Consider the following 15,088-nt stretch of genomic DNA (forward strand, 5'->3'; position numbering starts at 1 on the left):
GGAGCTTCGTATGATTAGTTGAACCACTGCAATTCACATGGAATAATTTGACAATGTTTTTGGTGTTGCACTCTATTATCCTTAAATAGTATCTTTATACGTCTTGATTTTTGTTTTAAATATGCCAGTCAAGATTTTGTATATATGAATAAAGGTAATGACAGTCATTAAGTGACCTACAGTAAAGGTCAAGTGAGTGACAGTTTAGTTTAATAACTTACCAAAGTAACTGAGCAGCACAGGCAGAAATATGAGTCCATGGGCCATGCCGAGAAGAGTTATGACCAGATTGAGTCTGAAGAAGAAGATCTGGATGAGCTGAGCTTTAGCAAACGCCAAAACAACAATTCCGGGCAGATTGGTCATCGCAACACCAGCAAACACCTGAGAGAGACAAGGGATTTAAGAAATTTTTTTAAACTACAGTAGTAGTTTTAAAATTTACAGTAGTAAAGACATTTTTTTGCTCAAATTGTTGTCCTTTGTGATTCATTAAATGCAAGTAAAAGTGTCACTCAGAAATATCTTAAAAATAGCCAGATAACATTTACATTGTAAAGAAATGTATCATTCCTATTGTTTTCTGCATTGTATTACCGTGTATGTATTTATGTATGTATATTCAAACTCAAAAAAGTTGTTTCATTACCCTTTAAAAAAAATTTGTTGAACAAAAGAGTGTTTTTTTGTGGCATTTTAATTAAGGCAAGTTTATTTATATAGCACATTTCACACAGTGACAATTCAAAGTGCTTTACATAAACGGGAATAAAAGAGAGAGTTATAAATAAAATAAAAACAAATAATATAAAAACAGATAAAAGCAGCATAAAGACAGTTTTTCCATATTCCAAAACACTGGTGTATCAAATTTTCTCATTTTACTCTGGGACTTCCCTATTCTGGTGTGTATATATATATATATATATATATATATATATATATATATATATATATATATATATATATATATATATATATATATATATATATATATATACATACACACACACACACACACACACACACACACAAAAACAACAGTTCTGTCTAGTTATCGAATCTAATTTGGCTCATAGCAGTGTGATATTCTGCAATAACAGCACTCTTACAGCCTCTTCACCTTTGTGTATTACTCCGCCCACAGAGTGACAGCAGATCAATAAACTCACAACAGTTTGACAAATATTGCATCTAATAGACAACATAATGTCATTTTAAGGATAGTGCCTATTTTAAAATATATATATTTTCAGAGAGACAAAGCGTTGGTTTTAGCCGGTTTTAGCCTTAGCCTATTAGCCTAAGACGGTAGACTTTGTCTATCCACGAGATGACGCCAGTACTGCATAATAAGCCCTTGCTTAGAAGATTAAAACTTCATGTTTTCTAACATGAAGATAGAAACACAGCAGATCAAATCATTATTAAACTGGTAAGTGTTATTGTAAGTCGATCTCATTCTTTTGTATAGATTGCAACTTTGCAGTTTATTTATAAGGACTGTACCTATTTTAAAACAGTTACTTACTTCCTGTCCCGGTTCTCAAAAATGTTAAAGAGACCTCACCCCCGAACACCCCCACCTTATCGCATACACAACAGCAGTCTAGTAGTTATTGCCCTGTTTTTTGGGGCGGTTAATTATTGTGATATCCCATTTGCAACAGAGAAATACTGTAGAGTAACACTGTAAGAAGATATCTCTGTAGACTGATGGCATTTCATGTCAAGTTCAGCCTTATAATCTTAAAATGTGAGCAAAATCAGCTGTTTTGTCATCACTTTATTCATTATGCTTGAGAGTCATTTAAACACTAGCTCTAAAGTAGAAAGAATTAGTAACAGCTCCTGCTGTTTTGACGTCAGCTGCAGATGCAGATGCATGCCTCTCGCATAGTGTACATACATATACATATATATATATATATATATATATATATATATATATATATATATATATATATATATATATATATATATATATATATATACTCTGTATAGGTTTATATAGAGTGTGTATATACTTTCAGATACTGTATATACTTGTTTCATGACCCTTTAAAATAATTTGTTAAACAAAATAAGTATTTTTGTCATTCTTTAGTAGGACTCTGGTACATCTTTATATGTTACTTTCGAATTCTTGATGTGGTCTTTAAAAATGTGTCAATGAAAAAGAACTTAAACTGTGACTTAAACTGTTTTTAGACGTGCTTAAACTAAAAAAAAACATAACAGAAAAGGTCCCTTGTGATTCATTCATGACGTGCAAGTAAACACTGAGTCAAAAAAATATTCATAGGCATCTGTAAATATCTGTGTCTTATTAAGCTAAACAATTGGCCTGCGCAAGAAACTGCTCATTTTGTTTCACTATTTATATTAATTCATTGTTGTTGGCCTCTCAAAGTGCCGGCAGCTATTGACATGCAATTTGTAAAATCATATTAAGGATCACAGTTTCAGATACAAAAAATCTTCTTCAATGTTTTACAAAACAAGTAAACCAAAAAAAATCATCACATTTTGGAAAATGACTTTTAGAATACACTAATATTTTTAAATATACAAAAGGTTTAGAATATTGGTAGTACTCACCGCACTGCCCATGTTAGCTGTGGCTTCCTTTGCTCTCTCCACTTTTGTGGGGCGAACGCTTAAAGCAAATGAGCGTGTTGTATGAGACACAAACTCCACTGATATACCAACAGCCTGCGAAACAAACTGTGTCTTAATAATCGAGCTTCACTTATGCTTTTATGAAACACATTTAAGTAGTCACGTTATGATGGCACTTCATAATCATATTGTCACAATGTGGTTTAAAAGCACTCTATGCTAATTATATTTAGATGGAGTTAGAGTTTATGATTCATGTTGCTGCTTTCTAAAAAAAAAAACTATATATATACATCTTAAAATAAAAAAAATGACTGTTTAAATGTAATTTGGTGAATATTTGTGTTTTATTTTTTCATAATTTAGCATAGTTTTTAGCTTAAGTAAATGTATAAAATTAGTAATTTTATAATTGCTTATGTTGTCTTTATAATATGGTTATTTCTAATAATTTATAATCAATATGTGAAAAGGTATCAGTTTGGAAATTTGGTTTCCTAATATGGATGTCGATGGTTACAGGTTTCCGACATTTTTCTAAATATCTTCTTTAGTGTTCAACAGAAAAAAGGGTCACACTTTATTTTGATTTTCCATCTGTTGAATTTAGGTTACATTGCGTCTACATGGCAACTTTTTTTTTATTTTTAACTTGAATGTTTATTTTTTATGAACTGTATGTGTTTATTAGACACACTCACCGTCACCAGGTTAATAAGTGACACGGCGTTGAAGTCGATGCCCCAAAGGGTCATGACGCCAACTGTGTCCACAGTGATCATCACTATAGTGAGCAGGTTCAGAAAGCCGGATCTCAGGTCCATGCCAAGCAGAATACAACACACCACGAATGTGGGCAGCAAACACACGGCGATGTTGAACAAACCCTCATTCACGATGTTCAGGTACTGCTCGTAATACACATACGTCACACTGCAAAATAAAAGACAGCATGTGTTTTACTTGTATACATACGCTGTAAAAAGTCTTTTTCAGTTGAATAAAATGAACTTTATACAAGTCGAGTCAAACCGACTAAAAATAGTATGTTACCTTAAAAGTATTTGGTGGAATGCTTTGGGTCTTATATTTTTTAAAGCATATATATATATATATATATATATATATATATATATATATATATATATATATATATATATATATATATATTATTAAATTGTTTTCTTTTTATAATATATCCCAAATGACGTTTAACAGAGCAAGGAAATGTTCACAGTATGTCTGATAATAGTTTTTCTTCTAGAGAAAGTCTTATTTGTTTTATTTCGGCAAGAATAAAAGCAGTTTTTAATTTTTTAAGAACTGTTTTAAGGTCAAAATTATTTGCCTCTTGAAGCTATGTATTTTTATCTATATATATATATATATATCTACATATAGTCAAACCTGACTAGTTAACGTAATTAGCCTAGTTAAGCCTTTAAATGTCACTGTATAGAAGTGTCTTGAAAAATATCTAGTCAAATATTATTTACTGTCATTATAGCAAAAATAAAATAAATCACAAATAATCACACACACATATATGCATATATATATATATATATATATATATATATATATATATATATATATAATATTTTAAAATTAATATTTGAATCTATTTCTCCGTAAATATATGCAATGTATTTTAGTGCATTTAAACAGAAGAGATTTATTAAACAAATATATTTATTAAAATATTTTTTTTTGTCACCAAACATATTTAGATTGAAAAAATACGTTTTTAAAATTATTTTGCTTCTCTTGATTTTTTTTTAAATTTGTATTTAATATTTTTCTATAACATATAAATTTGGTTTTATAATTCTGACTTTAATTGTATGTATGTATATATATATATATATATATATATATATATATATATATATATATATATATATATATATATATATATATATATATAAATTCAAACAAGAAAAGAGAAAAGATTTACTTTATAATGCTTTAATTCTTACAGTAAGTGTGTTTAGATACAGTCATGAAAATGTAGGTTACTCTCCTTCATAGTATTATATTACTTGCTAGTACACTTCATTAAAACATATTCTAAGATTTTTAGTACATTTTTAATGTGCATTCAGTTTCACATAGACAGAACTTAAAGTGAACAACGACAAGTGCTACTTTTAAAATAACAGTGTCCTATTAAAAGAAGCATATTAAGTAGCTCAAGGATCCGTTATGCAGTTTTGTCATTTATGAAGTAGCTCAAGGACACACTATCATTCAGTATTATTACATGCGCTGATTATCGCTTCTTATCTTATCACAGAGAAGAAACAGCAAGGGTAAGGATGGTAAATCCAGAGAGATAAGTGAGGATTAGAAGGGGACACCTACGTGTAAGGGAAGACCTCAAAATCTGGAGAGGTGTCGTTGAGTTTCCTCATGGCCATGGTGATGTTATGGGCCAGTTCTCTGGCTTTCTGCAGCGCTCCGGTGTACTCCTGCGAATTCACCAGAGGAGTGTGATAGGCCATGAACCGAGTAGCTGCAACACACACAAACACACATCATTAACTGTGAACTCAGCAATAATAAAATGCTGAAAAACCTATATAAGTTGAACAAATATTCTTGTTGGGATTTTCTTATGACATAAATACACTTTAATAAAGAACTATTTCAAAACCCAGTCAACTTACAGAATGGACGACGTTGACTAATGAACACAAATATATTTAACATTATAATTTTTTTTGTGAAGTTCGTGCCAACTAAAATTCCAATTCAAATAATATTTTAAAGTCAGACATTTTAATGAAAAAATATGTGTAGCTAAATAAGAATTAGCTGAAGCAGCTTGAAGCATTTTGCAGAGTGGAAGAGAATCGCATTTTAGTGATTAGCTAGTAGCATTTATTAACAGTCATCTCAAATACAGTAAACAATTTACTAAATAAAGACTATTAGTACAACAAGTTTGTGAGTTTATGGACTTGATGAATCAAGACAACTGTTAGCATTGTAGCTTAGCCTATTTCCCTGCTGAAAAAAACAGCTTAAACCAGCCTAAGCTGGTTGGATGGTTTTATCTGGTAGACCAGCCTGGTTTTAGAGGGATTTTGGCCACTTCCAGACTATTTTCCAGCCCGGTCTTAGCTGTTCAGGCTGGAAAATGACCAGCTAAAACCAGCTTGACCAGCCTGGTTTAAGCTGGACATAGCTGGTTTTGGCTGGACTCCCAGCCTGGCTAGGCTGGTCAAGCTGGTTTTAGCTGGTCATCTCCCAGCCTGACCAGCTAAGACCAGGCTGGAAAAGGCTGGAAACCAGCCTGGAAGTGGCCAAAACCCCTCTAAAACCAGCTAAAACCAGCCAACCAGCCTAGGCTGGTTTAAGCTGTTGTTTTTTTTTTCTCAATATGGTTAATAAACTACAAAGGGGGACTTAACATTTTAATGACTACACTTTAGTTTAAGAGTAAAGCAGAGTGTGAAACACTGAAAAGTTCACATAGTCAGGTCTTGAACTACACTGAAGTGAGTACACTATATGTGCAAATGTTGAGCAGTGAACAGTTCCCTAGGACTAGAACTACAACAAAAATGTCAATTTACATGTTTGACAAAATGACAATCACTGTAGCTATTATAGCTTAGCAACAAATAAGAGAATTAATGATTAGTAATTTTTAATTTAGTAGTTAAACTGGCTATTTTTACATTGTGTTTAACTAAAAAAAGGAATAGAACCACAATACATTCCAGTGCTTGATTAACCGAGACAACTGCTGTAGCATTAGCATTTTAGCAACAGACAATTTAAAAATTTAGGACTAAAATAAAGTCTGTAGCTTTCATATTTCATTGAAATAAATAAATCATACCTTAAATAACTGCTATTCACTGTAGCTTAGCATCTAAGCAAGTTAGAGGAATTAGCATTTTAGCAACTGACAGTTTATAATTTTGGAGTAAACCTGGGTAAGTAGCTTTGTCGCATTTGTCCAGACAAATAATACCTCAAACAACTGCTGAAGTCACTTTAGCTTAGCATCTTATGCAAGTTAAGTGAATTAGCATTTTAGCAACTGACAGTTTCAAATTTTGGAGTTAAACAGGCGCTGTAGCTTTGTCACATTGTTCAGTCAAATTATTCATAGGCTACCTTAAACATTAGGACTAGGACTAAAACTAAAAGTTTACATGTTTGACTAATTGACAATTGCCGTAGCCAATGTAGCTTAGCATCTTTAACAAATTAGTTTATGTAAATTAACATTTAATGGTGCCCTACTGAAAAAAAACAGCTTAAGGTTTGAGCTGGTTGGCTAGTTTTACTAGGTAGACCCGCCTGATTTTAGAGGGGTTTCTAGGCTAGTTTCAGATATTTACAGCCCGGTCTTAACTAGTCAGGCTGGGAAATGACCAGCTAATAACCAGCTTGGTTTAAGATGGACACAGATGGTTTTGGCTGGTCTCCCAGCTTGCCTAGGCCCATCAAGCTGGTTTTAGCTGATCTCCCATCCTGACCAGCTAAGACAAGTTTGGAAATGTCTGAAACCAGCCTGGAAATGGCAAAAAAAACATCTAAAACCAGGCTGGTCAACCAGCTAAGGTTGATTTAAACTGTTTTTTTTTTTGTTTTTTTTCTCAACAGGGTGGGTTTTTGTTTAGGGGTAAAACTGGCTATTTGTACACAAAGGAAGTGCAAACATTTCACTAAATAAGGAATAAGACTACCACAAGAATGTGTATTGCTGTGTGAATGTGAATTAGACATTAGCATTTTAGCAACCGCCAGTTTAAAATAACGTTGTAGCATTGTCACATATATCTATTTGTTACATTAAACAAACAAAATGCATGTATCTTACCTATTATTTCCCCAGTTTCATTGTCTCTAATCACAGCTTTATCATAGGCTCCCAAACCACTGGAAATGAAATAACATTTTTTTAGTAAGTGGCAAGTGCATTATTATAAAGGTGTTTATCTATACTGGATGGAAACCTTCAGTGTTCAGTTGGTTCAGACTTAATTAATTTGCTTTTCTTACCCTTTTGGACACTGCAGGTCAGGTCTGTTGCTCAGAAAATCTGGCAGAAATCTGTTGAATTCTGAAACATCAGGCCGCAGTACACCATTTTCAGGTTTGCCCATACACTTCTTGAGACAGACACCGGCTGTCAAAGAACATTAAGTTTTAGATCTCCAAAAGAAAACATTGCATTGTACCATTTCAATAAACGGCAACACCTGAGGTGGACACTGCTCAACATTTTTCACTTACTCTCATTGGCAGGACAAAATTCATCTTTGTTTGGACCAAATGTGTAAAGGCGACAGCATCTGGATCCAGGGTTCAGCCAGTCAATATAGTCATCCACCCAAGAGGATGCTGGGATAGCCAGATAAGATCTAAAAAATCAGAAACATTTAGAAGAAAATCCTGCAAGTAAACCTTAGAATGATAAGGTTCTATCTGACATATTTGTCAAAATTGAGTTATTGACATATTCTTATTAAAGACAGCTTATTTACATTATGGGATGTTTTTTTTATAAGTTCTTTACATTTTAGGACTTTTTTTATTAAAAAAAAAAATATGTCGCACACATACTGTTTGCTATGGAATGAAAAAACTTAGCTCATTATCTGAAAATCGCAGATAGAACCTTATAATTCCATGGTGACGATATTTAAAGCGATACGATTTTGCTTTTGGTTAGTATTGATAGTATCGATATGTTGTCCCTTTTTTGCCCTTTAAATGTCCCTATAAAATAATGGAGGTAATCTCCCTCAGAGTTATTGGAGGTTTAGTTAACAAGGGAAGAAATGTGGAAAAATATCAAATTGGAAACTGTTGTGCTAAATAATTGTTTAATTGCTGTAATTTACCCTCAAGATGTGTTAGCGAACAGTTAAAATTGGCATAACATTTTTGCTTTAATAATAAAAAAAGATTGGAAAAGAGTCTATTCTGATCTTTAAAAAAAGGGCGGCATGGTGGTTCAGTGGTTAGCACTGTCACCTCACAGCAGAAGGTTGCTGGTTCGAGTCCTGGCTAGGTCAGTTGGCATTTCTGTTTGGAGTTTGCATGTACATACGGTATAAGTGAAATGGATGAACTAAAATTGGCTGTAGTGTATGAGTGTGGGGATGTTTTCCAGTACTGGGTTGCGACTGAAAGGGCATCCACTGAGTAAAACATATGCCAAAATCGTTGGCGTTTCATTCCGCTGTGGCGATCCCTGATAATTAGGGACTTTGCAGAAGGAAAAATGAATGAATGAATGATTTTATACTTTTAATGTTGTGGTATCGGAAATGGTATCGAATATAGATATTTTTCAAGGTATCGTATCAAAGATAGAAATTCCAGTATCATGATTGAGATCAGCAAGTTTTTTTTTCCTAAATAAACTTTTACTTTACCCAAAAAAGACCTTAAAATTGCTAATTAAAGTGATAAAAAATTACACTAAAGATTTTTTACATCATTACGAAAGTTTTCTTTTTATCTTTTCTATTAGCTTTACTCCAAAATATGAAGCACTTTTTAAATATATGAACCATAAATTAAAATATGTTTCAGACTGAGATAATAATAACCAAATTAGCATGTAAAATGGAAATATTAAGTCTTATTAATAACATAATTATATTATATAACTATATTATTTATAAATCTTATTTATTTAAAAATATTAATTTATTCATGTGGTGGCAAAAACTGTATTTTCAGCACCCCTTACTTCAGTCTGCAGTGTCACATGATACTTCAGAAATTATTTTAATATGCTAATATGATGATTATTTTGACCAAATATCTTACTTGGTTGGCATTAAACATTAAACTAACTAAAATAAAATATAATTCCTAAACAATTATGCTGGTATCCTAATCTTGTCATTGTGAACTTTTAAGATCCATAACAAATCTGTAAGTTTAAGGTCTGATGTGATTTATTTAAAATCCATAATGCTGTTACATGTATTTTGAAAAGAAATAAAACATGAAAATGCCACAAAAATCGGAATTATATCTGTGCTCACCGCTCAGGATATTCAGTAGCGTAGCGGATCTTCTGGGTCATAGAGAACTGGTCACATCCCACACTGGAACACACTGCATTAATGCCCTCCTCGCTGTTGAAGTTGAACCCTTTGGTCGTGATGAAATACGTGGGCACACCAACCTCAAAATACTTAAACAGGTATGCAAAGTAGTCCAGCATGTAGGAGTCCTGGTTATATTTAAACACAGAGGAAAATACAGAGGAAACACTGTGACTTATTAATGAACAACTGAATGTTTGTTTTTGTTTTGTTGTCTAGTGGCTAGTGTGGAGGAGTGTTCAATAAACCGCTGTACTTACAGTTGGCATGGCCAGTTCCTGATTCAAGCCCACTTTGACATGAAACATGAGGAACACAGAGCTAAAGAACATCACCAGGAACAACACCATCTAAGAGAAGACACAATGACATGTTTTACATGATAAAAGTCTTTATAAGGTAAAAGAGAAATACACATTTTATTAATGGGTGTAATTTTTAGCTATACACTACTTATTTCATGTAAAAAAAATGTATTCAAATGTTTTGTAATGATTTGTAATTTTAAATTATTCTATTTTCATGTTTTTTTTTTTCATTTATTCAAAAACCTTACAGTTTTCAAACATTATTGCAAAGGCCTTGATGGTCTCACTGTAGACTTTTAGGATCAGTATTGCACTTCTACTTATTTCAGATATGTTAATTTGAGGGCATCACGGTGGCGCAGTGGATAGCATGATCGCCTCACAGCAAGAAGGTCGCTGGTTCGAGCCTCGGCTGGTTTAGTTGGCATTTATGTGTGGGTGTTTGCATCTTCTCCCCATGTTTGAGTGGGTTTCCTTGGGGTGCTCTGGTTTCCCCCACAAGTCTAAAGACATGCGGTACAGGTGAATTGGATAAGCTTATTTGTCCCTAGTGTATGTGTATGAATGAGTGTGTATGGATGTTTCCCAGTGATGGGAGGCATTCGCTGCGTAAACCATACGCTGGATAAGTTGGCAGTTCATTCTGCTGTGGCGACCCCAGATTAATAAAGGGACTGAGACGAAAAAGAAAATGAATGAATGAATGTTCATTTGATACATCGCATTAAATCAAAAGCCTTTAATACGTATTTGTTATAACTTATTGAATTTATTCAAATGTAGTTAATTTAAATGTAAAATTTCATTATTTAAATATTAATTAATTCCAATTCAATTAAATTTACCCTCTGAAGTTCTGTTAGTTCAAAGTATTCCATGTTAATTTTAATTAACATCAGATTAATTAAATGATACATTTCTACATAATAAAATATATTCAATTAAATTCAAACAATTAATTAAAAATTTGTACTTATACTATTATTTATTTATGATAATAAAGACATTTAATTTATTTCTAATTTAATTAAATTCAGTGATTTGTAGCAATTTCAGTAAAACAGATGGAATTAAACACAATAACAAATTAACATTATTTACATCTACTCAATTTTAACATTATATCTTTACAAAGGATTTTATGATCAAAAGTGTGCCAAGCAGGCACAGGACGTCAACATGACATCATATTAATGTTGTACCCCAACGTCCTGGAGATGTTGGATTTTGTTTGAGAATGAAAATCAAGTTGACCTCAGAACCCAACCTCAGGCCAATGTCAGTGTCCAATTTCAAACCTAAAATCAACCTAATATCAACCAAATATCAATGTATAATTATGTTACACCTTGATGTTGTGTGGACGTTACCACTATGACATCTATCAGACATTTACGGATTTTGGTCACTTTTCAACACAACCTAAAATCAACCAAATATCAACGTAATTTGACGTTGTTATTAGACGTCAAAATAATGTTGTCCTTAGACTCTGGCTAGACATTGAATTTTGGTAACCTGACATCACGACCTAAATTTAACCTAATATTAACGTCTTATGATGTTGTGTGCCTGCTGGGTTTGTATCTCTCTTTCCCTCTCTCAGTGTGTGCATGTGTATAAGTGTCTGTTAATAGTAAGTTTAATTCTATATCTATTGCAAAATGCTGCTATTAATATTAACTAAAAATAATAAACAGTGTAAATGTATTGTTCATTTTAGCTCATTGCTTGTGTGTTACTTTGCTTATTGACAGAAACTCCATAAAGGCAGTGTGCAGTGAATCTGTGTAAACGCACCACTACTACTCTGCTGAAAGAGTTGAGTAGGAACGGAGCGTAGTATTTCCTCATGAGCGGCAGCAGGATGCCCTCGTTGGGTTTTTGCGGTCGTGGAGTGTCCACTGTCACGCAGCAGGCTATCTCACAGCGGTTTGAGTCCTGACGGCGAGCATCCAGAGAAAGCAGAGCCACAAAGGCAGTCATCTGGAGAACAAAGTCCATCAGCACAGCCAATGCAGCGTACAGAGCGAAAGACTTCACTGCTGGCATGGTGCTCAATGCTCCTGCACACACAATGAGAAGAGATCAGTCAGATGAGTGTGCTTCTTCATGTTGTAGGTGGAAATGATCTGAACTCACTGACTGCATTAATATGATTCAGAGCAGAAGCAGAGCAATTGCTTCTCTAAAACATATCCAAATAACATAATAATGGCAAATAATTTGCCTAATTACCCTAACCTGCCTACTTAACCTAATTAACCTAGTTAAGCATTTAAATGTCACTTTAAGCTGTATAGAAGTGTCTTGAAAAATATCTAGTCAAATAATATTATCTGTCATCATGGCAAAGACAAAATAAATCAGTTCTTAGAGATGAGTTATTAAAACTATTATGTATAGAAATGTGTTGAAGAAATCTTCACTCTGTTAAACAATAATTGGGTAAAAAATAAACAGGGGGGCTAATAATTCGAGGATGCTAATAATTCAAACTTCAACTGTGTATATATATATATATATTGCGCATGCTTAGGAAAAGGTAAAATGTTTTAAAAATAACAATATAATGTATGTATGAACTTTAGTGTCATTAGTTTGAAGTTTTTTTTTCTGTTTAATAGATATTTAAGATTTTAAGCGTAAACTAAAAGGTATATTGTTTGACTCAAGTTTAAATAATTATTGTTAATATTACTTACATATCTGTTGTCTATGCAATGAAGTGCATGTCAATTTTTAGTATTTAGTCAAGTAAAAAAAACATGTATTTTAATGACAAAGTAAGTAATTACAAAAGTAATTTAAATACAATTTGAATGATCCAATAAGTAATTAATTACTTTTTTTTTTGTTTTAAGTTCTTTACCTAGCACTGCTTAATATATGTATATTTTACTAGGAATTACTTGGAAACATAATATCAAAGTAAGAAAAAAGTCCCTGTTTTCCAGTTGCATTACCACTTTTCTGATTGTTTTTGCTGTTAAGTGTAGAAACTTTCTGTTTTATGATTAATCTTATACTCAGATTGACACTTTTATGATAATAAAAAAATATTTTTACCATCATGGAAAATTGTGCAAAGCATTGAGGTCTCTGGGTGATTTAGGTATCTCATTATCTATTTTTTGTTATAATATCCCTTTAACTGCTCCACAAAGAAAAAAGAAATTGGATTGCATTTCTTAACTCCTAATGTTGCTCTTTAACATACTCATTACATTTTTTCACCAGATCCTATCATTTCTAAAATATCAACCTCTACCAAATGGTTAATATGTTGATTTATGGTAAAAGTACTGTAATTAATACATATACTATGAAAAATCTTAAAATATGAAGTGAAAGACCAATTTATTAAAAAAAATATTAAAACTAAAACACTTCTGAATACCAAATCATCTTTATTTTTTGAAGTATGCCATCAAATATTTTAGATTCTGATTTAACGCTCTCATATTTTCCTTTTATAACACAACCAAAATCAAGTGTAGTGATTATATGATAGGTGTAGTGTAGTGATAGGTGTTTATGCTTGTTTGATTATTTTGTAAACCAACAATGCTGTGTAAACCTTTTTTTTTTAAACAGTCATTCTATAAATGACTTTAACAGTCGTTTTTAAAGCAGTCAAAATATAGTCAACCATTTAGTAGAGCAGGCATTTAAAGGGATATTATGAAAACAAATATGCTGAGTCACATGCTTACAGTAAATGTATATAGGTAGTGTATAAACTTCAGTAAAAAACAAAAAACAAAAACAAAATCAGTACTTTATTATTTGAGTAAAACATTTTAAATATGAAATGTCAACTCAGTAAAAATGACTACAAACAATGTTACATTCATATAACTTATTTAAGCAAATTACTTTTTGTATATATTCAAACGAATTCCTTACATGAAATTTACTTAAATGAAGTAAATTGTACTTGTTGTTTCCTTCAGTGTACATTTTTGCCTGTAATTTACATGAATCATATCTGTTTTTATTAAGGGTGGCACTTTTCTAATGCATCATGACATGCGCAAGGGAGTAAAGTTCAGGTAATTAAAACTAAAGTTGCTGCGACCGATACTAGATCTGTGACACCTGCTTCGTATATGATTCTGGAAACACTTTGCTCAAAGAGGATGACCATAAGACTGACACAACACCTTCATAATCATGGTGTGATATGTCATTTAGTGTCATTAGCTCAGTTATGTCATTATGTCAAGATGACATTGCTTGAGGTGTTTTTGTTTTGACAACTGGACATAAACAAATACATTATAAACTATCAGTGCCTTTGTCATAACAGCTTGACATTACCAAAACAATTTAAATTGTCATAAACCTGTCATAAACATGATATGACATATTCATTATAGAATTTAAGAAACTACTTAACTTTACGTTATTGTAACTACATAACTTTTTTATGTTATTATAAACTGTCATGTGGTTGGTCACTGTCATGATGCCATTTTATTTTACTTGTATAAATATAATATTATTTGATGAATAACACAGCATTATCTCAGAATGATTGTGGATTGAATAGATTTTTTCCAGAAAAGGTGAGATATGGGTTTAAATGTGAACTGTTCTGATCCTATGTGTGAATATGCTACATGGTTATGTCCACATTTGCGCAGGTAAATAGCTTACATCTGCATTATGTAAATATGAAAATGTTAAGAGTAAATATTATTGCTAAATCCTTCCCTTCATATTGACACCTGGACAGTACTTTACTCAATAGGAGCATTCCAAAACAAAGTCAAAGAGCAGTAATTGATGCTACGGTGTTCAGCTTTGGTTTCTCTTTTAGCAACCTGGCCTTTAATAAGACAACCCATTTTTTTCTATAATAAACTGACTAAAGTTTTTTTGGGGTAAAAAGGTTTTATGTTCGATCAACTGATATGTGAGGACAATAAAGCCTACTCTACACAATAAACCCACTGTTTGTTGAAAACCCACTTATTTTAAACTTTTTTAAATACATTTTTATTTTAATTTATTTTTAAATTTAATAAATTCTGATGCAACCTGCTGTCTGATAAAAAAGAAAAA

The 15,088-nt window shown here is 32.1% G+C and overlaps 1 protein-coding gene and 1 long non-coding RNA gene across 6 annotated transcripts in view; one reads left to right on the forward strand and one right to left on the reverse strand.

Moving 5' to 3' along the window:
- npc1l1 (NPC1-like 1) overlaps window positions 1-15,088 on the reverse strand; it is a 50,466-nt gene that overhangs the window by 1,348 nt on the left and 34,030 nt on the right. For all 5 annotated transcript variants that reach the window (XM_073910990.1, XM_073910992.1, XM_073910993.1 and 2 more), the window contains 10 exons: window positions 11,819-12,084; window positions 9,971-10,060; window positions 9,648-9,838; window positions 7,879-8,006; window positions 7,645-7,771; window positions 7,463-7,521; window positions 4,987-5,137; window positions 3,324-3,555; window positions 2,602-2,715; window positions 222-384 (listed from right to left, as the gene is read on the reverse strand). In XM_073910990.1, the coding sequence (XP_073767091.1) occupies window positions 222-384; window positions 2,602-2,715; window positions 3,324-3,555; window positions 4,987-5,137; window positions 7,463-7,521; window positions 7,645-7,771; window positions 7,879-8,006; window positions 9,648-9,838; window positions 9,971-10,060; window positions 11,819-12,084 (1,521 nt within the window). The remainder of the gene's footprint in view (window positions 1-221; window positions 385-2,601; window positions 2,716-3,323; window positions 3,556-4,986; window positions 5,138-7,462; window positions 7,522-7,644; window positions 7,772-7,878; window positions 8,007-9,647; window positions 9,839-9,970; window positions 10,061-11,818; window positions 12,085-15,088) is intronic.
- On the forward strand, window positions 9,878-14,975 carry LOC141375901 (uncharacterized). The gene is made up of 3 exons (XR_012384707.1): window positions 9,878-10,109; window positions 10,348-10,540; window positions 11,776-14,975. It is a non-coding gene; the product is annotated as an uncharacterized lncRNA (long non-coding RNA).

This window comes from Danio rerio, chromosome 8 (genome assembly GCF_049306965.1).
Source record: "Danio rerio strain Tuebingen ecotype United States chromosome 8, GRCz12tu, whole genome shotgun sequence".
NCBI lineage: Eukaryota > Metazoa > Chordata > Actinopteri > Cypriniformes > Danionidae > Danio > Danio rerio.